We start from the raw sequence: 24,438 nt of genomic DNA, 5'->3' as shown, positions 1-24,438 counted from the left end.
ATCATTGCAAGTCGGCTCCTCTCTTGAACGCTTCCCCAGAGATGGGCTAAAAACCATAGTTGGCTTCGAACCTGCCTGAGTGAAAAAAGCTCATTATTGGCTGGCGGTGTGAGGACACTCTTGTTTGATCTCCCACCCGCTGAATAGATTATTAAAACAGTTGATGGAGGGATTTTTTTTTTCTTCCTCGTGCCATTAAAAGGAGGAGATTCTGGCAGATAGATATGTGTGATTCATATCTGGGAGAGGCTTCACACACACATGCGCATGCACACACACACTCACACACTTCCTTAAACTTGGAAGGCGATTGTTGTTTTGTGAGTGGCGGCAGCAACATCAAACATAACTGTGAATTAATACGAAAATTCACCCCCTCCTCCCCCCAAAGTTTAGTCTAACTCCAAAGTTTCATCCAGCTGAAGTAGACTGATTTGAAATTAAAGAGGCAGAACTCGATGCGGAGGCGTGTTGAAGGGGACGGTTGTCAGACGAACATATGGCTAGTGACTGAGTGGCTAACCAGTGGCCATATGCAATCATCTAATCATGTTTATGGCCATCAAAAAGCTGCGGATGATGATCGGCTCATCTGTAAAGCTGCCTGGAGTTTATATTTAATGCATACACCTGAGCATGTGCCTTTGTCTCTTAGCAATCTGCCGAGACTACTCCCTTGTGTCCTGTCTGATAACATTCAAAATCACTGCAGTCTTGTCTTTTACTCTGTTTTTGCTTGGCAGTCATGCCGTGCATGGCGGCACAAATGAGGGAAAGGTTTGAATGCATTATAGCAAAAACCATACAGTGTCTCCTGTGTACAATTAGTTCATGACTCTGTGCTTAGCGTAACCTTTTCTCCCCTATAGCTTCCAGTCCTGACTCCTACCCGGTTTAGGAGGCGGAAGATCTCCTTCAGTCGAGAGTAAATGTCCTGGAGATCGAAGTGGGCTTCCTCTGGGTTGGGATGCTCAGAGGCCCTAAGGAAAGGAAAGGAAAGGAAAGGAAAGGAAAGGAAAGGAAAGAAGAAAGGACAGGACAGGAGAAGGAAAGGAGAAAGGAAAAGACCAAGAGAACGACCAAGAGAAGGAAAAGAAAGGACCAAGAGAAGGAAAGGAAAAGACCAAGAGAACGACCAAGAGAAGGAAAGGAAAGGAAAGGAAAGGAAAGGAAAGGAAAGGAAAGGAAAGGAATGGAATGGAAAGGAAAGGAAAGGAAAGAAGAAAGGACAGGACAGGATAGGACAGGACAGGAGAATGAAAGGAGAAAAGACCAGGAGAACGACCAAGAGAAGGAAAGGAAAGGACCAGAGAAGGAAAGGAAAGGACCAGAGAAGAAAAGGAAAGGACCAAGAGAAGGAAAGAGTGAAGTCAACCAACGAGAAACGACCAGTACTTCTGAAATAGGGTTTTTTATCTTCCAAGATGTTGTTGCGAACTGACCTGCCATTGTGAAGAGTCGTGTTGCCCTCTTCTTTGACTGGGCTCATGAAGTGGCCCAGGAAGTGTTTCCATTTCACTTGCCCTGTCTCTCTTACCCCATAGCTGCACATAACAACCCATATCACCCACACACATGCATACATAAAAAATGTATTACACAGAATAGATGATGGATATATTTATTTAAAGGGCAGGGGAGTTGAGGCAGAGTAGGTTAGTGAAAGAGTGAAGAGTTCAAAGGAGAAAAAAAGTGCTGGTTTCCCTACCGGCTGGTCAACTTCTGGAAGGTGTGAGGGTTCATGGGAAAGAGGAAGTTGCTGAGAACAGCCCTCAGGACATCCCGCTTGACCAGGCCAGAGTGGGTGGCGTCAAAGGCCTGCAGCGTCTGCCACACCGGGGTCGAGTTCGCACACATCTGACAGGTAGAAGAACACATTAACGAGCACGGGAACACGCACATACATTCATATTTTAGAGACAGATCTCTCTCTCTCTCTCTGCTCAACAAGGACAGGAAGTGAGTCAACTCGGGTTGCGGTTGCCATGGAGAGCATCCCAGTGCGACACTCGGATGTGAGGGAAGAGCCAGCCGAACTCCGCTGCCTTTCCCACAAATTAGCCATGATTAACACACTAACTCAGGAGCTGATTTTTCTGGGCAAACATTTTAATTAGAAGTGTTCCCTCTGCCGTGTGCATCCTGACGCGCCACTTAGAGCCAATTTACCCCTCCATCTTTAAAGAGGATAATGCGGGGAAGAGGGCCAGATGGTGACATGCAAACAGAATGAATAAAACACACACAGTCATTTAGGCACGTCTATACCTTTTGGTGGAAGAGATCCTGCAGCTCGCCGTGCGTCGGGCCTCGGGTCGGGGGGGCGTCGCCCGAGCCCGCCTGCGACGCCGGTCTCTGCTTCTTCTGCTTGACTTTCTCCGACGGAGTAATCCCTTGGCTGGATAACTCTTTAAGACGCGCACCACACACAAACTGTGGAATAAGTCTCGACTCTCACCACTCATTATTAAACATGACCAAGACGGATAATATTCTTACACCTTTAGGCTAGACTGCTGATGATCTGATGTGGCTGCAGATTTAACTAGATGACTGCTTTATCATCATGTGTATAGGTTTCTGAATATTGGATTGTTTTTCACAGCTGTTCTCCTGCAGCCATATCCTGTAAATACACATTTTAATCCACTATATCCCTACCCAATTTAGTGCAGACTGGGACAATGTTGAAGTTCTTGCTGTTGCCAAAACCAAGTTTGTCCAGGAACAGTTTGTAGGAAATACTGGCCATGTTATTGGGACTGTAGTAGTTCCACAACCTAGAAAAGCAAATAGAGATTGGACATTAATGTGTCAGTAGATAGTTCAGTTTCGTAGCTAATCTGATGTCAAGAAAACATCCGTGGCAATGACACTTACAAGCCAAGACGGGAAAAGAGGCCATGCTTTATGCTTAGCGTAATCTGTTCTAACACACAGACTTTGGGAAGAGATAGACAGAGAGAGAGAGAGAGAGGGAGAGAGGGAGAGAGGGAGAGTCCTGAGCGCTAAAACCAATTAAAGCCATTGAAAATGAACCTGTCACACAGAATCCTCTAGAGCCACGTCAAAAAAGTTGAGCTGCGTTTCTGGAGTGGATTTGACTGCAGGGCCCAAAGTTTTAAAAGTCAATTAGCTCTCTCTCAGCCGGAGACAAAGGCTGACCACAAAGTTAGCGCTGGTTATCTTGTCCTATCCTAGTCACAGATGAGATGACTTCCCACCGTGGGGAATACTGGAAATAGTTTGGGCCTGTGCCGGTTGGTTCACTACTTGTGTGTGTGGTGGAAAGAGAGATAATTTGGGTTTGATTATACGTGTGTGTGCACCTTTGTGCCAGTATAGGTTCAGATATTCAGACGTGAAGCTCAGACGTCGTGTAAGCTCCAGTTTTAAATGTAATAATGTGTGTGTGTGTGAGAAAGAGTGTGTGCGTCCCAGAGGGTTTAGAGCAGAGCAAACACATGATTTTAAATGATTGTGTCTTTATTTACTCAAAACATAACATAGGAACCATTAATAATTCTGCAGAGATTAAGATTCAGTAAATTGATATTCTGTAAAAATCTATTATGTGCAATTATGCCCTTTTTGTACCAAATTTAATTTCTTGAGTCTTGTGGTTTTTTCCCTATGTTGTAATTTTATTTATGACTACACGTGTGTTCTTTTGACTATCAGAGAGAGCTCAACAAGAGCTTTCCAATGATATGTAATACACATTTTTGGTAAATATGTCAATGACACTCCTTTTGCACCGGACTTTCCATATGTACATGTGTGTATTTTTATACTTCTGTGACATCTGTGTGGTTTCGCCTTTACGTGCCATTTATATCTCTGCCTATGACGAATCATAGTGGACCTCCTCTGCCAGTCTCACTCTGTCCATATTTCTGGTGGAACGGTTTTTCTGATCTAGCTACGTTTTACGTTCAGGAAGCCTTTTTGCTTCAACCTAGCTGATGGAAAAACACATTATGTCCATTTGATATTTTTGTGACATTTCAAAAGTTCCCTCAAAATTTGCTTGACAGTTGGCTGGAAACGTAGCTAATGTAGGATGTACAGACTCTTTGAACTGCTCCACGCTTGTTTGTTAGGACTTGAGACACTGTTATACTTTGAGGGAGGTGTGAGACATCTGTGCAGACCTGGTCTTTAACCTACACACACAGTGCAGGTGCAGCACAGCCCCTGCACAAACCATAACAGAGCAGATGTATAAAACAGGCCTAATCCCCACCTCTGAAACTCCTTGTCTGTGAGGGGGAGGCAGTAGTTGTCCAGGATGCGGCGGAACTCATGCTGCTGGATGCGTCCCTCTCTGTTGTAGTCAAACAGACGAAACACTCTGATCACGGTCCTCAGGTTGCCTCCAATCTGCGGGGTTCAAACAGCATGACTGACAGCGGCGGCAACACGACACCTCGGCGCCGCCTGTGAACTCCTGAACCCGGCCGGCTTCTGAGGCTCGGCTCGCTCGCGCTTTCATCTCTGCAAACATGGTTATTGACAAGCCCGCCTTGATCTGTGGAAGCCCGGGCCTGTTCCCCAAAGCGCTGACAACTGATGAGGTGGGAGAGAGTAAAGAGGAGATGCAAAGATCTCTGGTAGACGGACGGGGTAGAGGGAGGGGAGGAAGGAGGGAAGGGTGTTCAGGGGGATTATGGGTGGGCAAAACAGACAGACGTTTGTGTGCTTGAAGTAAGAACATCAGTGCAGGTTTAAGGAAGATATTTACGGGTAAATATTAGGCTTTGACTGATATGGGTTTTTGAAGGCAGATACCGAAACAATATCAGACTGAAGTCGCCAAAAGCCAATTACTTTTTTCATGCAAATATATTTCAAGCATTCAGTGTTTCCCCCCCCAGTTAGGGTGGAAAACCCTCAGAAACAGCATTTAGACCATCATGGGACACTAAAACTCTCCACTGAAACCAATACATATGAATTTCTTTTAGGTCTAGCAGCAGCAAGGCAGCTCAGTAGGGGAAACTCTGGGATACATTACTGCCTTTGAATGAAGAATTAATTTACAAAAAAACAAACATTTACATTTAAAACAATTAAATGAATAAAATGTGCAAAGAAGATCAAATTTCATGTCAGATTTTACAGTTTTTGCAGCTTTGGTCAGAGGCGTATGACATGAATGTCCGATATTTAATAAAAGGCCAGTATCGGCCCAATATATGGGCAAATCGATATATTGGTCTTGCCCAAGTTTATATAATGTGCAGTTTGGTATCAATGCAGCAGAGTATAAAGACTGAGAAGAGACTAAGATATGCATAGTATGGAACTGCAAAGGAGTTTGGGCCTGGAATTGGGGAAACTGGATGCTGAGGGTTCGGATTAGGATTAGGTCTGCATAGTTATAGGTGAAGTTAGAGGTGAAGATGGGTCTGCAGTCAGTGAGTCTGGGTGTGCGCCCAGCCCAGCCCAGCCCACCCTGCTTCCAGTGTCTCCGCCATGCACCAGCTCGCTCCGTAGCTGCAGGGCGCCACACTAACCGCGGAGGAACAGGAGCAGAGATACTAAATATACCCCCATTGACTCTTGGGTAATCAGAGTCTTCTGTCGCCCAGAGAAGTCTCTGTCTAATTGCACTCTGATTAGACGAGCTGCCAAGTCTCTCAGTGAAAGGCGTGGAGGGAGCCTCCCTCATGTGCTGTTACACTGACATTGTCTGTACTCTACTAAGACACCGTTACAAAGTAGAGCAGATGGAGCAAACTGAAATAAAACACCATATTGACGCCGACCTCAAAAGTATTACGGTTCGCTATTTACTGCAATGCACCGGACTATATTACCTTGATCCAATACAAGATTCCTGAGTCTTTTGTTTTTCTTTTGATTCACAGGGGGAGTTTTTGTTGCATGGCAGTAAAACTTTGAAAATTTCCACTTTTTGTAATCTAACAACTTCAGCTACCGTGGAAGCTTTCGTACAAGCATAACAATTACCCCTGCATTTAGACCACCTTTCATTCTGCCGGAGTCAGGGGAAAGGAAGAGGCGCTTCACGGCAGCCAGCGCGTTTAAAAAAAGATCAAATGAAAGAGAATTTATTAAAGACAGATATAAATATGATTTCTCCCCCCCCCCCCCTCCCCACTCTCCCCCCATTCCCCCCTCCCTCTCCAACTTAGAGGATTCTGTGCTAATTAGAAATGTGTTAAAATCACAAAGGAGGGAGAGGGGAGATCATACGGTATTAATGAACAGAGACAGAGGGATATCATCCAATCTCCAACTCTATCTCTATCTCATCTCCCCGGCTCTCCCTCCTCTCCCTGTGCACACACACTCCCCCCTCTCCTTTTATCTGCCTTTGTTTCCTCCTTTTCTCAATTCCCTCACAAACTTTGTTTCCCTTTCTCTCTCCCCCCCCTTTGTCTCTCAGCCTCTGCCTCCCTCTCTCCTTTCCTACAAATTTCTTGATTGTTTTGTCTTTATCTCCGATTTTCCCCTTTCTTTTTCCTCTCTCTCTGTTTTTTTTTTTTTCCCTCTCTCTGTCTCTCCCCCCTGTCCTTCGGCAGTGCCAGCGCTCCATTAGGCAGCTGTGTTCTGGTTGGCATGGTTGGAGGCCTGGCGCTGTGCCGCGCTCAGAGTGTCTCAACAGCCCTCGCCCATCCGTCTGCCCGCCCAGCCCCATGGTCCTTAATTAATGAAAGCTCTGTTGTTTTTGTTTACCGGCCTGTTATATGGTAATCCAGCAAGCCCTGTGTGCGCGCCTGTGTGTCTTCCTCTATGTGTGTTTGTTTCCCAATTAGCTGATTAGTATGATCTTCGTAGCCATGCCCCAAAGTCAGGTTCAATAGCCATTTGTTCTTTCCCTGTCGATCACTGAGTATTCTCATCGTTTCGCCTCTTGCACATGTATGTCACTCCATGTGAAAAACCGGGCTATGGAGTAACCCCATATCCTCTTTTCCGCCCCAAAAAATGGCATCTATCCTGACTAGGGTTCGACCAGTATGGGTTTTTGAAGGCTGATACTGATATTTTTGGACTGAAGCTTCCAATAGCTGATATTTGTGCAGATATTCAAAAATAACTCTAACCCTAACCCTCCCTCATAATTTTATTCTTGGCAGGTCGGAAGAAAGCCTCTGAAATGGCATTTAGATCATCAGGTGACACTAAAACTCTCCATTGAAACCCACATTAATGACTTTTAATGACTGATGATTTCTTTAGACGGGCTATCAGCTCCTGAAGGCAACGTAAAGCAGGTTTCATTACAGGTTTTACAGACTGACACCCATGAGGCTGGTTGAGCAAATAAAAATACTACAAATAAAAATGTATTCACTAGCTGTAGTCAGGGAGGAACCTACATCATGTTACAGATGGATAACATGACAAGCTGAGTTTATAATAAAAGATCAATATATATAGAAGTCTAACCCTAATACTGACTGTTGTCTTTGCAGTTTCATCGGCCCCATCTCTCCTGCTTCTGGCACTTGGGAAACCCTAGTAGTAAAATTCTGCTAGTTTTCACAGTATCATAGAGTAAATTGCATTTGTGTGTGTGTGTGTGTGTGTGTGTGTGTGTGCGCGCGCGTGTGTGTATACAGTCAAACTGTGTTGACTTGTAAACAGTGTGTAATGACAAGGCTTTAAAAGAGAGTTGACTCTCCTCTCTCTGTCAGCCAAGAGCTCCGCCACGCGCGCTCTAACCTTTCCTGTCACTATGAATTATGGGTAAGAGACAAGCAGAGGGATGCGATGGCTCTCTGAAGAGGAGGGATGAAAGAGGGAGACGGGGAGAGGGAGACGGAGGGAGAGTTTGGAGGGGAATGAAGGGAGACAGTCAGATCAGAAACAGGGAGCGAAAGAGGAGAAACCGCTAAGTGACAGAGGGAGCAGGAGAAAAAAGACAAAGAGAAAAGAGAGAGGGAGGGAGGGAGATGAAGATCAGACAGCGATCATCAGAGAGCGGAGAGATGAACTTTCTTTTGTCTGTCAATTAGAGGGCTAATTTCTCTCTGGTCGGGCTCCAGTGTGCCAGTGCAGGCGGCATTAAAGTGGAGCTCAGGGAGATAATAAGGGGCTCTGGGACCGCTCTGCTGCTGTCGCTCCGTATCCAAACATTAGTATTACAGAGGCACTGCATAACCTAAACAACACAGAGGTCTAGGACAGGGCTTCTCATGATCCCTCATGTCACGGACCCCCAAATAGTCACACATTAGGCCCCAAAACGCCCATTTGATAAGAATTTTGTCTTAGGAAACCCCATATAGGAAGATTTCTGTTGGTTTAGTATTGAATTGTATAAGATAAGCGTGCCGAGAGTGAAACCTATTAGATTAGTCATTTTTATATATTGTCTAATTGGAAATTCAAATTAGTCCTCATTTTGCTGGGGACCCCCTGAAGGACCCCTGGGGGTCCCCAGGCCCCACTTTGACAACCACTGGTCTAGAAGAATGCCTATGATTCAGGAAGTTCTTTTCAGCGATTGGTGTTTTTACTGGTGTACTTATTGTATCTGTGTGTCTGTTTTTAACTCTACCACAGTGAAGCCAAAAGACAAATTCCCAAATGTATGGATCATAAAGTTTGTGTTCTGTTGTATTCAGTTCTATTGTTCAAAAAAACAATAATGCAACCTATGAAGGAATGACATAGAAGGGGAGAACCAGAGGGAGATTAGGTTGAGAAGCCTCTTTCATTCAAACCCTTGGATGGCTACTTCAGAGGTGCTTTGTACAGCTCAGGGAGAGTGGGGGGGTGGGGGTGAGGGGGGCGAGTGGGGGGGGGGGTGTAGCTGTGGTCTTAATTGAATATTGATAAGTGAGGCGAGCACACGGGGTAAACAGCTGTGACTGGTACTTCATCATATGTGTGTGTGCATCACTCATTATCAGGCCCAGCTGCTCCTCCGAGGCGCGCGGCAGAGACGAGTCATCAGAGAGTGACCGCAGACGCACACACACACACACACACACTACACACACACTACACACACACTTATTACAGTAATTGACAAACAGTTTTGACACAGATCAAAGTCACCAAAACTCTGTTGGAGACGGGAGAAGAGAAGGATTCCTCGGCGGCTTTGTTGTTCGTCAGTGAACAGGCCGAAGAATATTCTGCGGTCCGCAACAGATTTGTCACAACTTTGTTTCTCCTGAGCGGCGCCTCTCTTTTGTTCCTCAAAGGGGACACTACCTGGATAGGCCGTGGTCTTCAATTCTGTTGCCGTGACAACAGACCCATCGCCTTAGTAACAGAAGTCAGACGCAGTGCATATATGGAGACGCATTTAGAAATGAGTGGCAGTTGTTTGGGTGGATGGAAGTATACTGAGGATTTGCAGTTGCGTCACAGATCTCCTAGCAACCACAGCTGGCGCCATCATGGAGGTCCAGTGGAGAATTGGCTGTGTGCAGATAATGGCTAAATTTGTAACAGCCGGGCTAGAAAATGAGTCATATATGAAAAAGATAGCCATGGGTTGGGTGTTGGCCCATTCAGTGACATTATAAGTAAAAGTGAATTGCCTAAGGTAGATTGTAGCTTCAGTTGTAGCTTGAAGAGTCAGCTTCTAATGTTAATGTTAACAAGCAACTGATAGCTGCTATAGCTATTAGCTAACTAACAAACTGAGATTATCACAAAATTAACAAAATCGATCAGATGTACGAGTGACAAAATGACCAGTTCCCCGTCAAAAACAACACTGAAAGGAACCGTGTCTGTTCTGTTGAGACAGCCGAGTCGTAAGTTTAGAAATGCACCCTGTGAAATGAGCCGAGGACCTCCAATATGGCCGCCAGAGGGCATGTTTACATCATGTGGGAGGACGTTTGGGTGGGAGGATGCATTGGAGTGACAAAGGGGACCAGTGTGGGAAAGAGGGGAAGAGAAAAGGAAATGGAGCGCATGCATTAAGATTTGGCGTCGGAGGGATACACACAACATCATACTGAGTAATCGATTAAAACAGGTAAATATGAAAGGATAAAGGTAAAGATGGGGAATGAATGGCGTGATCTAGAAAGAGAGGAAGATGGACAGACTGCAAATGAGTCTGTATTGTGTAGACTGAAGCATGTGGGCTGCGAGAGCTGTGTTTTTCTGAATACATCCCACACAGAAACATACGGTTGAACACAAACACCTCTACACACGCACACACACACACTCACACACACATACACACACACGTCTGTCGTAAGGATAAGGACAGTCCTGTTCGCCCCCAGGGCTTCATTTATCCACAGATTTGATTTGGTAAATTCCTCAGTTTCACAACAACATCAACAGCCTACTTAATATGTGGAACATAAGCAGCGCAAATCCAGAGTGAATTATGTCACGCTTCCTACGTAGACGATAAATTCTGCCAGATCTAAAATGAACACTGCTGGGCCACAAAGACAGCTACTTCCACATGAATCAGCCCCCACATTAACATCCACTGTGAGGACGCTATGGTCGCCATGTTTAGAAAGTCCCATTCATTTGTTTGTAAGAGCGTAGTCTGTGAAACTGTTTTTGAAGCCTTAATCAGTGCTAAAGTCAAGCTCCACCTACTCTTACACTGTTATATATCACCAGTCTGTGATGTTCAGCACATTCCAGGAGTTGATCTGTGATGAAGCCATGTGATTTCCTACATTTCACTTCCCAGAATGCCTTTTGACAACCCCCAGAAAGCAGGTGTGAACTTGTTGCATTCAGCTGTCTGTTATATGTAGCGATAGTGATACCAGAAAGGGCAAGAGAGTGAGAGTTTTTCCAGTTGAGAAAAAGCGAGACCCTTTACTCAACATGTCTTCTGGCTGCATTGCATTCTGGTCTATTTTCTGCTCCTGTCAGTGGAGAAATCGGTCTCTCTCCTCTTCTACGATGGATTTCTCCCTGTATGATTGTTGAACGTCTCTTGGTGCAAAATGGCGGCTCTAGAAAGAAGCCCTCGCTCTTTGATGCTGAGGGACTGGCACCAAAACTGATGATGTTTGACGCTGATGTTTTAGATCCTGAAACATTTTCTGCTGTCAAACTCCATGGTAGCGGCTGGAAATATCTTAGTGTGATGTCACGTTGTCTACGTTTGTCCAGTTATCCACAGGAATAAGGAAAATACACCAGTAAACAACAAAATAGGCCCAGAAATGCAAGATACATCACTAATAGCTGTGTTTAGGCTTGACTTTTCCTTTAACAATGAACAAGTCAAACGTTTAGGCCATTAGAGGGGGTGCGAGGGTACAAACCTTATCTTTGAGATGCTTCTGTATCTCAGACAGGGGCATGGAAGTGTTTTCTGGACCACGCCTGAGAGAGAGAGAGACAGAGAGAGACAGAGAGAGAGAGAGAGAGAGAGAGAGGATATCACCCCACTGCACATCACCACCAACTTTGTCCTTGCTCGTGACCCGTCTGCTCCTCACGCTTGGCCTGCTTTTGTAATACGGGCAATGTAGGAATTTAAGCTTTTTCTACCGCTGCCACCAAACACTTGCAAAAAGCCAAAATGCGGCAGTGTACTTCTTTGTTTAGCAGAAGTCTGTTCCAGTGGAGGAAAAGGTATTGTGTTGCAAAAGAAGTCTGTTTTACCTCATGCTGCTGCGGCTGCTGGCTCGGCGGGCTGCGGGAGCTCGGCTGTACCTCCGCAGAAACCGCATGTAGTCCACCGCCACACTGTTCCTCTCGCACACCTACAGCACACAGACAACAAAGACGCATAAACAAGCGGAGCCGCATACAGCGCGGCGAAAGAAAAAAAAAACACACGACGACGATGATGAGCAAGAGGAGGATCATGATGAAGATAATGGCGGTGGGGGGGGGGGGGAAACAGTATTCACTCAACTTCACGCCGCATTCGAGCCTGCGCCAAACTTTGCAAAGCGTTTCAGCGGCGGCGTGCGTGATAATGGCATGTGTAATCGCGTCTCCGTGGAGACGGTAAGAGCGGTGCGGTGACATGGCTGGCTGGCGTCGGGTGGGTTGAGCAGTAATTTTCAGGACAAGGCTGTTCGGGGAATAGGTGCTGTTCTCTAGAATGGGGCACACCTGGGGAATCCAGCCGCAGTGCTTTTGTTCTGACCTTGTGCTGCTTCACACACACACACACACACACACTCATACTCACACACACAGTCAAACAGACAAATAGCTTGCACACACACGCCTGAACACACACACTTACGGCGGAACAGACAAATAGTTGGCACGTACGCACGCGATCAAACAGAAGTAGTCTGCACGCACACACAGAATCGAACAGACACTCGACACGCCCGCACACAAATACACACACACTCAATCAAACAGACAAATAGTTGGCACACACATGCACCGGCACACACGTATACCTATTTTGGTGGCTCATAATCAAAGTACAGTCCCTGTTGCCCTGCCCTACATCCTTCCATGGTGTAATCCAGTGCAGCGTTCCCCAGCGGAGCGCCTGGCATTGAGTCTTATTATAGACACCACACCGTCCAATTATCACTGCTATCAGCAGCCGCGGAGCGTAACGCACAGCCCCCACCGCATGGGGGTGGGGGGGGGAGGGAGGGGACACACACCACTCCATGCTCTATATACCTGGGACGACGTTATTACACCTGCAGTTCAGTTCGAGCCTGAAGGTGAGACAGAGGGCAGCGCCTGATGGTGCGGAGGTGAAACGGTGAAATCGGCGCTCCTGTCGTTTCCCGCCGTTCTCATTTTACAGCCATTTTTACATTTTAGGAATTTAGCTGCAGCAACTTACAGTGAGTGCGAGAGCAGGATAAGCATCAATTCCCAGATCATCAACAATTCAAGCAACTAGAAAGTAAGGAGGAGTAGGGATGGGATGATATATCGAAATGAAATACATCGCGATACAAAAATGCGACAATACGTATCGCGGGGCAGAAAAATGAATCGCGATATTAGCTACTTTAGCTATTTTATTCATATCACAAATGAGACAGCTTGGTTATCGCAATTTCACAAACTCTCCATTGAAATTAGATTATTGTCACTTTGTAATGACATTTTTAAATTGTTGTTTACATTCTAGCAAGCCAATGCCATTGCTAGAAAGATTCGTGGCTCAGAAATAAGCATAATTCTGCACAGTCACATTTTGTTGTAACTGAACTTTTATTTCTTACATCGTATCGTGGTTGTATCGTATCGTGAACCCCATATATATTGCGGAACGAATCGTATCGCGAGGTAAGCGTATCGTCCCATCCATAATAAGGAGGGCAAAGTTCAGAGCCACTTCAGCCTGACAACATTCCCGCGGCCCTGGAGTTAGAAGAAGAGAGAGAAGAGAGAGAAGAAACAAGAACTAAGGAGGGGAGAGGTAGGAGGGATACTACAACACTTAGGAAGAATCAAGATCAATTGTAAGCAGACTGAATAAACACAAGGACAACTTAAAAAAAAAAAAAAAGGCAATTTAGCCAATGCGGGAGACAGAAGTTGAGCTCTCACGACGCAGTGGATTGTATCTGTCGTGTTTCTCTGTGTGAGTTTGTCTGTCTGTCTCGCTCCCTCCTTTTTGATCATCACATTTGTCAGGCGTGATTGTCTTTTTGTCTGTCCGCACCCCCCCACACACACACACACACAGCCCCCCCCCCCACCCCACCCCCCCATTCCCCCTCCATGCTCTAATTCTGCTCACTCCCTGTAATTATTTAGCGACTGCTCTTTTTTTACACGTACGGCGACCAACACGTGTTAAATAATTGATCACCATTAAAAAACAGAAAGCGCCCGAGCTCTCGATCTCTTCTTTGAAAACGCGGGATAGATGAGACCAAACGAAGAAAAAAAAAAAAAAAAAAAAAACACAGAAGAAGAAGAAAAGAAGAAATAGTAGGGGAGAGAGGGGGGGTGGGGGGTGGGGGGGTGGCGCTGCTTGTGGCATCTCGCTCCCTCAAGCACAAAGCGACTTCGACATCAAAATGTCACCAGAACAACAGCTGCTACTCCAGTGATAGTCCTTTTTAAAGTAAACTTTCAACAACTCTCCAGAAAGCACACGCACACACACACACACACACACACACACACACACACACACTAACCCACACAGTCTTTTTAATGAATAAGACGGTGAGTAGGGGGTGGGAAGGGGAGTTGAAGTGAGGGAGGCGGCGAGGGATACGTGTGCGTGCGTGAGTGTTTGTGTGTGTGTAGGGGTGTGGGTGTGTGTGTGTGTGTGAGGTAGGGGTGGGGGAGTTGGGGGGGGGTGGGGGTGGGGGGGGGTTGGAAGACACAAAGTGCTGATATTATGGGAGGAAATCTGTGTGGGAAAGACAGGCAGTCAAACTGTCAGGCGTGAGCGCTGAGACGGAACAAAGAGGAACAGTGGAGACAATTACAGTGGCGTAGCGGAGTGACAGAGGCATCGCACGGAAACACACCGCCGATGAAGGAAGAGGGGGGAATTACGCCACCGTGTACACAGGAAAACACACTGCCGCACTCGGCTGATCCGTGCCAAAGTGTGTGTGTGTGTGTGTGTGTGTTGGCGGGGGGGGGAGCGGATACGAGGCCCCGGTGTTAATTTGCCTCGCACTTTCATCACGACTCACGTTACTGTACGACGAAGATGTAGAACTTCCCAAACACGCACAACCTTCTACGGCCAATATTCACTGCTGCATGCTCTCATAGCCTAGAGGTTTTTTTTTTTATTTATTCATTCTATTTTTTTTTGGGGTGGGGGGGGGGTAAACATCTGCAGGCGGTTGAGGAAAGCATGAAATAAAAAATAAGTCGAGCGGCCGGATCAGAGGGAAAAAAACCGATCCTGCCAGCCACGCAAACAGAAGTGAAAACAAATAGCGTCTGTTTTAACGGCTGCCAGATTCACTTTTCCTCTGACCAGTCTCCACGGCGAGGGAGCGTCATTTGTCACTGTCAGCAGCCCGGAGTGGAAGATAAGAAGATCTTCTACTGCCATCTTGTGGATGATAAGTCACAGAGCAACACAGTGACAACTTGCAGGAGAAATCCACCCTCAGATACTCTTACACTGTTGTATATCATGAATCCATGACGTTCAGTGCAGTCCAGGAGTTATTTTGTGATGCAAGTGCTGTAATTTAATTTTTTGGTGAACCCGCTTTCCCTCAACCTGCCTCAACTGCTTCTACTTTAATATCCTTTGTTTCCCAGAATGAACAAAATGGAACAAGTAGTGCAAGATAGATTGACAACGGCTGTATTTTATAGTAAGTGTTTCACGGTGGATTTTTTCTTTATTTAAGCCTTGTAGGGAAATTTTCTTTTACTTTTCTTTTACAGAGACTCAGTGTTTTGCTCCAGGACAGTTCAGCAGGACGGATGGGTGCTGACACAGGGGCTTGAACCTGGATCATCTGGTTGAACAGCAGTGGAGCAACAGATCACTATCTACCTTACTTATGTATAATGTTTACTTTTACAAGGACGCTGGTTGCATCCATACATTTTAACTAGTATTGGCACATTCTCAATGCCACTCAAGCAATTAAAATTGTGACATGTGACTAAATTTAAGTCCCCACCTCTGGGACTTAGTAACCAACTTGACACCCAGGGGTGATACAGTGAGTAGAGAGTCCATCCTTGTACTGGATGACCCAGATTCAAGCCCACAAGTTGGCAAAGCAACCACCTTGCTGAAGCGTCTTTCAGGAATGAATCCCCATGAGCTCCAGGGACGCTGACCTCTGACCTCCCTGTGGAAGAGGAGGTTCATCTTATTCTTATTTTTAATAGCCTTGGACTCTGTGTCTCACGCCCCCTCTCACCTCGTTAAGGAGCGTGTTGAGCTGGTTCTGGCGGAGGGACAGCAGCGTTTTCAGGACTCGTCGGAACTCGTCCCGGCCCACCGAGCCTCTCCCCTTGGGATCCAGGCTCCTGAGGGCAGACCGGACCTTCGCCAGGTTCTCCCTCAGCCTCCAGCGGACCAGGGCCTCCACCTCCTCCAGGGGCGGCAGCTCGTCGGGGGTGGAGTTCGCTGAGCGGGCTGGGGGGGAGAGACAAGGGTGGGAGTGTGTGAGCAGTCGGGCAGAAGATGTTCAGAGTGAGAAGTCAAACTTATGACCCGCCTCTTTGTCTGTTTATTCTTTTAAATGTCTCAGTAAAAAGAAAATGAGGGTGGATCGCCTCTTTAAAGCCTGTATCCTTGCAATGTGGCTCCCTCTGCTGTAGCAGTCACCACACTCCTGGCTTTGTTTATGTTTTGTTTTGACCTCGATTCATTGGAGTTGAAGACGTGTTTGACTCAAATCGAATCAGCTTTGATGCGTCGACTGACAGCATGTCACGTTGCATTTGTTTGCATTTGTAATGTTTGTAAATGTTGAATTAAAGCAGTATTTTGAGTTATAATAGGTGATGAATGTTGCAAAAAAAACGTATTTTCCATGTAGAAGTCCAACCCAGGCTCATTTCACTTTACAGGAAACCCGTTTGACATCAGAAAATGGGCTGATTATTAGAATTATTCTAATTTGCTCACTTTTATCATATATGATATAAAAGCTTGATGAAAAGTCACTTACCTCTGTCTGACTGGATTGCCGTCTGCCTGGATTCCCCATGTTTGTGTGTGTGTGTGGCGGAGCGGGTGGTGCAGGGGGCGGTGTGGGGCCGTGGGGCGATGACCAGTTCCCCCAGTCCGAGGCTAACAGGCTCCACTGTGGCCATACTGGGTGAAACTGGTGTGTGTGACGACGAGAGAGAGGGAGGAGGGCAGGAAGGAGGAGGGAGGTGATAAACGACACGGGCAGAATGGATTGCGGTTGCTAGTGGACACATGAACATGATCTCAATGCTGTGTGTGTGTGTGTGTGTGTGTGTGTGTGTGTGTCAGGTGAGTCAGCATGTGAAACTTTTCAGCAGGGCGTCCTGTGTTTCACCGGTGTGTTACCTGAAGAATGGCTTTGTATCTTATTTCTCTTCAAGCAAGGTAAAACTAACTCCAGCTGAAGTGAAATTAAGTGTATGTGCTAAATGGAATTATAAATGTGTAATAGGGTTAAGTCACTTTCACAATAATGATGATAATAATAATAGAAAATATATTGACCCATATTGACCTTTTCATATTTAACTACATATTTAATATATAGCTTATATGTATACAAGTTATATATAAGTTCACTCAAGGCTAATCACTTAAATTTACACATTTTCCTGATACTGGGAAATTGTTTAAGTTATCCAATATAATATAATATATTAGATATACTTATACAACAGGATAGCCTATAATATATCATCATAACGTACATCCTGCCTACAACTTTTATGCAAATGATGTAGGCAAAAACAATGAATTCTTCATTATTGCAATTGAAAACGTGTCTCTATTTTGAATAGGCTAAATGTACAGTCCCTCGTCTTTTCTTCAAATAAAACACAAACCAGACGTTTCACTAACTTTGATTTCAAATATTCCCACGAAAAGTGAGCAGAGTCGAAAGTGAGTTGGAACGTTAGTTAACACGTTAGCACGACAACGACAAACCGACAAACGTTAACGTTAGCCAAAACTCTCTCGAAGCGAAACATTGAACCATTTCCTGTTCTTGTCAGTTTTAAAAACGACTACAAATCGTTAAGTGAGTTTCATAGTTACCGTTCCTCTTTGAATCATGCGGTGCTGTTGAACACTGTCTTAACTTATCCGGAGTTTCCGTACGGCGCGTTTGTAGACGTGCGTAAATGTGCAAGGGAATGTCGAGAGAGAACGCGTTGCAGTTGCCATGGCGACGGACTTGGCACCGTCCGGTTCTGTTGCTGTAAAGCGGCTGGTCTCGAGCCCATATCAGCCGTCACGTGTCAGCAGGGATGTAGTGGGAAACTTTATGGTTGCGTGTGTGTGTGTGTGTGTGTGTGTAAACTCAAAACATTCAGAGTCAGGTGAAAGGCATAATCCTCTTTTTTTTTCTTACAGTGGAATGACCTTTACAAAAAACACGTGTTACTGTACTTTTTAATAATAAACAAAATAACAGGGAAATATCTGGGCTGTAATGTTGGTTGTATATTAATTTAGACGTTTTTGTAAAATTAGAGTTCTACTTAGTTCTATTATCCCTTTGTAAAACAGAGAACGTCTGTATTTTTCAACAAATGATATGATCTGTTTGACAGAATAACAAAATTTCAAAAAAAAATTAAAAAAAAGAGTTTGGAAAAATCCTTGTTAAAATGTACATTATACATTTTTTTTTTGCTTTTTTTTCTTTACAGTGTTGGTGTCAAGACTCTCTTTTAAAAAAAAAAACCCTATTCTTTAATTTTGACATTTTGATACTACTGTACTTACTATGATGTAGGCCTATACTATGAATTTACCTCATAAAGACTTATGCAAGTGAAGAAAAGCTGGGTAAACTCTATTATAAACTGAGGTGTTTACCCTACATTACAAAACTGTAGGTCACAATTGTATTTAATTTATTTTATCAGCCTCCACTTCTATACAGCAACAACAGAAATGTGTTGATAATACGACTTTGACTTGAGATTTTGCAGCAGACAGAAGATTTACAGCACTTTGCACACTGAATCAAAACAAAGACAACACACACTCCTCACACATTGCCTGAAGACACAACTTTATTAATAAACCAGCAAGCAAAGCATGTAAAATACATCGCAAGACGCCCAAGAAAAAGAAAAAAGAAACAGGCATGTATAAAAAAAAACACACACAAACCGTAAAACAATCGGATGTTAGAGATGGGCAGTTGAAGCCTTGCCAACGGTTGTAAACAGAGTGACACAGATAGAAGAGAGAGAGAGAGAGAGAGAGAGAGAGAGAGAGAGAGAACAATGAGAGAATGAGCGGTTGTAAAACGTGTGGCAGGGTTAAGAGCCTTGTGTGACGTGTTTGTCTGAGGTTGTTGTTTACATCCACACCATAAAGACATTCACAAGTGTCCGGTAATGCACAGGGAGGAGGAAGAGGAGGATGAGGATGAAGGAGGAGGATGAAGCGCGGGGAAAATGAGTTCGGGGTGACGTGGGAAAAGATGTGACCCTCTCTCTGTAAGCCTACTGGGGGGGTTTTGTAAGTGCTGCGTTGCTGCTTGAGGTTTTGCTAACGTGAGTCCGGATGCTGCCTCTGATGTCGTGACACTACAGTGGATGTTGCAGAATACACATGATGCTGGTAGGGAGTTGAGACTCCGCCCCCCCCCCCTCCTGCAGCCCCAAAACCTGACATTTCTTCTTCTGGGACGGGAGAGAGAGAGAGAGAGAGAGAGAGAGAGACTGACCTGAAACGACACCAACCACGGGAGATGACAGTGGTAATGCAGTGTGTGGCAGGGTTCCCACTGGAAAAGTCTGGAAAAGCCTTGAAAGTTTGGGAGTTTGAGGGAAATAAGGCCTTGAAAGTGGGAAGAGAGTAGGACTGTTTTAAGTGTTTTTAAATGTCCCATAAGATAAAGGCTTTTTGAAGGGCCTTGAAAGTACTTGATATCTAAAAAAATTCAAATACAGCACCCAAATTCATCAGTATGCCGCAGCTCTCTCCATCCTATTGCATCAGCAGATGTGTGTTGATGTAGCAGCAGTTTGAAAATGAATGATAATACCAGGAGTTTTTGAGTTGACATGAATAAAAAAAATGAGGCTTTTGTGAAGTCTAATTTTTTACCAGTGTCATGTCTTTCCCCCTTAGTCCTTAAATTTCACCAAACAAGTCCTTGAAAGCCACTGAAAAATCCTTGAATTTGATGTGTGGGAACCCCTGATGTAGTGTTACTCTGTTGGTATGGCTCAGCAATGACATGAGAAGCTCTCTCCCACACACACACACACACACACACACACACACACACACATAAAGCTTGTACACAAATGTCTAATGACAATCGATGATGGTGGTGACGCCGGCTGAAAATCCCGCAGCATCTTAACAAAACTCTGTGAGCAAAAAAAACGATGAGCTCAAACATTCATCCAACACAACACTTTCCCAGCTGCGGACGACGCTGCAAAAAATGACGAGTCGTCGAGTGATTTTATCTTGTTTCCAGACCTGTCGAGCTTATTTTGTGATGTTTTTAGTCAAATTATCTCACTGCACTGGCAGATAATTTTGCTTGTTTTCAATAGATTTCACTTGATACATGCTAATATGACTTCTTTCAAGAAATCATCATAAAACAATGAAGAAAATCTTTCTCTAAGACAATTTCACTTTTACCAAGTAAATCCTGAAAAAAGTCACATTCTCCTGAAAAAAAAAAAGTCAAATTTGTTGAAACTGCTAAAATGATCTGCCAGTGCAGTGAGATGATTTCACTAAGACAATCCTAAAATAAGTTTGATAAGTCTGCATACAAGCTAAAATAATTTAACAAGTCGGTCAGTTTTTGCAGTGTAAACGGTGTCTTACTGCTGTGTTGAATTAGGCGTGACAAGCAGCTTGTTCTGTACAGTTTGGCCTCGCCACACAGTCACCTTCCATGCATTTACCTGGCTGCTGCATTAAGGAATCGCTAAAGCACTCAGTACCAGGGTTAGACCGATATGTCGGTTTGCCGATATATTGGGCCGATATTGACTTTTTATTACTTATCAGATATGGTGTCGGTTCATAAAAATGCAGAAAAACAGTCTGTAAAACCTGCGAAATTTCTTTATTGTTTCATTGGTTGTTCAATAATGATTTTGTAGATACATTCCTATTTAAAGGCAGTGATCTATCCCAGAGTTTCTCCGACCATTGAATAGATGCCTGCCTTAAAAAGCTGCTAACCCTAAAATAATGTCATCAGTCTGGGTTTCAGTGGAGAGTTTTAGTGCCCCATGATGGTCTAAATGCTGTTTCAGAGGCTTTTGGGGGGAAAACACTGAATCTTTGTAATGTTTTTGACATGAAAATAGTCGAATTTAAAGAGCGTGAACATCGGCACAAAATATCGGCTTCTACTTCAGTCTAAAAAATATCGCTATCGGCCTTCAAAAACCCATATCGGTCGAACCCTACTCAATATTTACATACATACATACGCAGCGGTGGGTACATACTGAGGAGGTAGGGGGTTGAGGGAGGTTTGGTTTAACTATCGATTGAGAAATTTCAATAAGGGAATAATAAATCTCGATTCGTATTGATCCATCCATAAAGGGTGTGTTGTTGACTTGAGAGATTGTAACTGGGAGAAATCTAATGCCTCATGTACAATTAATCTTCAGACTGATTGATTCATTGACTGACTGAATGGAGACAAAGGAGAGTGTTGGTGGGTTTTTTTTTGGCAGGAGGTGTGCGGTTGTTGTCGACTGTGTTGGAGTTGGTCAGTGTGTGTGTATGTGGGGGCGAAGGGGGTGGGGGGGTGGGGTGTGGGCAGGCGCTCCTCACAGGCCGAAGTCAAAGGTCAGGTCGGACTTGCCCATCTTCTGTCTGTACACTGCGTCAAACTTGTCGTTCATAGACACTGTGAAGATGTCCTTCCACAGACCCACGCGACCTGCCGGGACGACACACACACACACACACACATACACACACACACACACACACAAGTGAAACTGAGTTAGGATTTCAAATTTACCTTCACACAACCTGGATGTCTACATTTTCAGCTATTAGAATATTTAGGAAAGTCTTTATTCAATGTGTTCCCCTGCTACTGATATTCCTCTCACAGGGCAGCAGGGAGGGCTAACAGTGAGAAGCGTCCTATAAGTGTCCTATAAGCGTCCTATAAAGCGTCCTGTAGCTGAAAGGTCACAGGTACGATCCCCCAAACACATCATTTGTCCTGCCAAGACCTGCTGACTCATTGTTGGTCACTGTGGATAAGAGTTACGTACCAGAAATGTAAAATGTAGACTGACACGCTACGTTCACACTGCAGGCCTACTGCTCAATTCTGATATTTTGCTCGGATCCATTTGTTTTTCTGATTGTTCATGTTTGTTTTTGAAAGTGACCCATATCAGATATCAATTTGAAAGGACCTCAATCCTGAAATGACACAAAATGAATGAAAAAAGTCTGGACAGTCTGTCATGGAAGCCACTGAAATTAACTTCTTTAACTTTTTTTAACATCACTACGAAATGAAAAATGACTATTTCACCTTGTTAGCTAATTTTCCATTCCATATACATTCTCTCTGGTCAAATGGATGCAGAGTTGTAACGACAGTGACGTAAAAACCACATGAATTCCAATATCACAGTTCAGACTGCGGTCAGTCGCATGGCCACATCAGGTATGGGTCAAATTTAGGAAAATATATGAATGTGGTCCCGATCAGAAATGGAAAGATCAGATCCCAGGTGTTTTTTTCTGTTCAAACTGCACTAGAAAAAACATCAGATCTGTGTCACATATGAGGGGGAAAAAACCAACAGAATTAGGGCAGTTTCAGCTGCAGTGTGAACGCGGCCTAATGCAGCCGTGACTCACCTGTGGCGGCGTGTGAGAGACAGATCATACTGACTGTCAGCTGTGTGTTAACCCTAAACCAGGCCAGACACAAGGCTTCCATGCACTAAGAGAGAAATCAGATGGGGAAACAGAAGAAAAACTGACAACAGAAACCAGAGACACACACATTACAAAATCAAAACAGGGATGGTAAAATTAAATAAACTCAGAACTTATAACTCATTAAGCATGAAATTCAAAAAAAAAATGTTTGAAATGGGATGATAAAACAAGAAAGACTGGGCCCCCAGGTAGTAAGGTAACATCTGTGGTGTAGTTACACCTTTCCGCCACACAGTGGCGCTATAATCATTTCATACTGAGGGGGGGTTCACCATTCAAGTATTCAGGTACAGAACGTCCAGATCTGATCAATTATTTAGGTCAATACACTCACGCAAAGAAAGTCATCTTCACCTTAAAAACAGGTGGAGCAGCAAGCATAAAAAAATTGGTAAACAGAGAAAAAAGGAAAGGTGCTTGCTCCCTAGTTCCTTTGTACATATATTTCTTTTTTCACTTTTTCATTTAACGCTATAGACTCTTTTTGTGCTAGCCTTTTATTTGCAGTGTGCAGAATTATTTTCCTATTTTTCTAGTTTACAATAATTGGATTCTGGCATCACAGCTGACCTTCATCTGCAGCACAACCAGCATCTTTCATCTTTCCTTTTTTCTCTGTTGGTTATAATATATTCATAAATCTGCCACACAAGCCAAACTCCCACATGTTAATATCCTGCTTTCCCCTCTTACAACTGCTCCCAAATCAGATTTATCCAAATGTTTCCTGGCACACTGTAATATGCCAGGGTCACTGTGTTAAACGGCTGATATGGAGACGCAGTATGTGTGTCATGCCAGCCGATCCACACGCGTAGTTCAATTCACTGTTTAGGCTCTGAACATATATTATGTTTGTAAGTGTTGTAACTTTTGTGAAAACCTCTTTAACTTCTTTTATAAACACAAAACTTTTTTCACAAATATGCGTCTGTTTTTGTAAATGATGTTTGATTTATTTATGTAATGGTTTACCGAACACAAGTAAGAAATCGTTTATGTGTGGATGGAGAGATACATTTGTGTTTCTGTGTTTTGCATTCAGCAATCTTAATACATATTTGTGGATTGTAGTATTTATTTATGTTTTTTCCATTTATATTTCTATTCATTTTATTACAAATATTTGTGATTATTGATACAGAAATCCCTCCATTGTGGATGAATTGTGTGGAAAATTATGCAAACCCTCTGTTGTCCAGTTTCCCCGGTAGAATGAGCAAACGGCATCTCTTATATAACCGTCCTACTTCTGATGCTCATGGGGCCTCAGGGGGTTGAAGGACTGACTGTGACATTATAAAAGGTGTCTGACATGTTTTCAGCATGTGTAGTTTATGCTGTGTGTGTGTGTGTGTGTGTGTGTGTGTGTGTGTGTGAGAGTTTGTACAGTAAAGACTGAACATGCCAGCTTGCTGTTTGTGGTTAGGTGGCATGAGTTCAGCATGTACCGTGTTCAGTTTATGGTGTGTGTGTGTGTGTGTGTGTGTGTGTGTGTGTGTGTGTGTGCTGTAACGACAAACCATTCCACCTTGATGTTTGAGATTAGGAGAAAGGGACAAACTTCTTTTGAAACTGGTGGAAAGACTTAAAGCTCAGCTCACAGTAGACACTACAGGTCAGTGTCCTATGTTAACTCCCTATCCACAAACCCATTGATCTCCACAGCTGTCACTCACTCACACACACACACACACACACACACACACACACACCACCCACCCAACTTGTCAGTGGCAGAAAATAATAGTTTCAACTTTCCCATATTACCTCAGTCTGGTCTAATCTCTTGTTTCCAAAGGATTAAGAAGAAATATGAAATCAACACAAATGCTTGGGTATAAATCCAGGCTCTCTCTCTCTCTCTCTCTCTCGCTCTCTCTCTCTCTCTCTCTCTCTCTCTCTCTCTCTCTCTCTCTTCCTTAGTGAAATCT

General features: G+C 44.2%; 2 protein-coding genes across 2 annotated transcripts in view; both read right to left on the bottom strand.

The window, feature by feature from the left end:
• Positions 1-16,686, bottom strand: part of efcab6 (EF-hand calcium binding domain 6) — a 36,009-nt gene extending 19,323 nt beyond the window's left edge. The window contains exons 1-9 of the mRNA XM_078282257.1: positions 16,542-16,686; positions 15,786-16,003; positions 11,593-11,693; positions 11,250-11,310; positions 4,247-4,383; positions 2,662-2,780; positions 2,269-2,408; positions 1,709-1,857; positions 890-980 (exon numbers count right to left, since the gene is read on the bottom strand). Coding sequence (XP_078138383.1) covers positions 890-980; positions 1,709-1,857; positions 2,269-2,408; positions 2,662-2,780; positions 4,247-4,383; positions 11,250-11,310; positions 11,593-11,693; positions 15,786-16,003; positions 16,542-16,686 — 1,161 coding nt within the window. The remainder of the gene's footprint in view (positions 1-889; positions 981-1,708; positions 1,858-2,268; positions 2,409-2,661; positions 2,781-4,246; positions 4,384-11,249; positions 11,311-11,592; positions 11,694-15,785; positions 16,004-16,541) is intronic.
• A 4,674-nt stretch (positions 16,687-21,360) lies between these two features.
• sult4a1 (sulfotransferase family 4A, member 1) overlaps positions 21,361-24,438 on the bottom strand; it is a 14,858-nt gene continuing 11,780 nt past the window's right edge. The window contains exon 7 of the mRNA XM_071910115.2: positions 21,361-21,473. Within this exon, the coding sequence (XP_071766216.1) occupies positions 21,361-21,473 (113 nt within the window). The remainder of the gene's footprint in view (positions 21,474-24,438) is intronic.

This window comes from Centroberyx gerrardi, chromosome 24 (genome assembly GCF_048128805.1).
Source record: "Centroberyx gerrardi isolate f3 chromosome 24, fCenGer3.hap1.cur.20231027, whole genome shotgun sequence".
Classification (NCBI taxonomy): domain Eukaryota; kingdom Metazoa; phylum Chordata; class Actinopteri; order Beryciformes; family Berycidae; genus Centroberyx; species Centroberyx gerrardi.
Note: the sequence above shows the minus strand (reverse complement) of the source record. Positions and strands in the feature narration are given on the sequence as shown.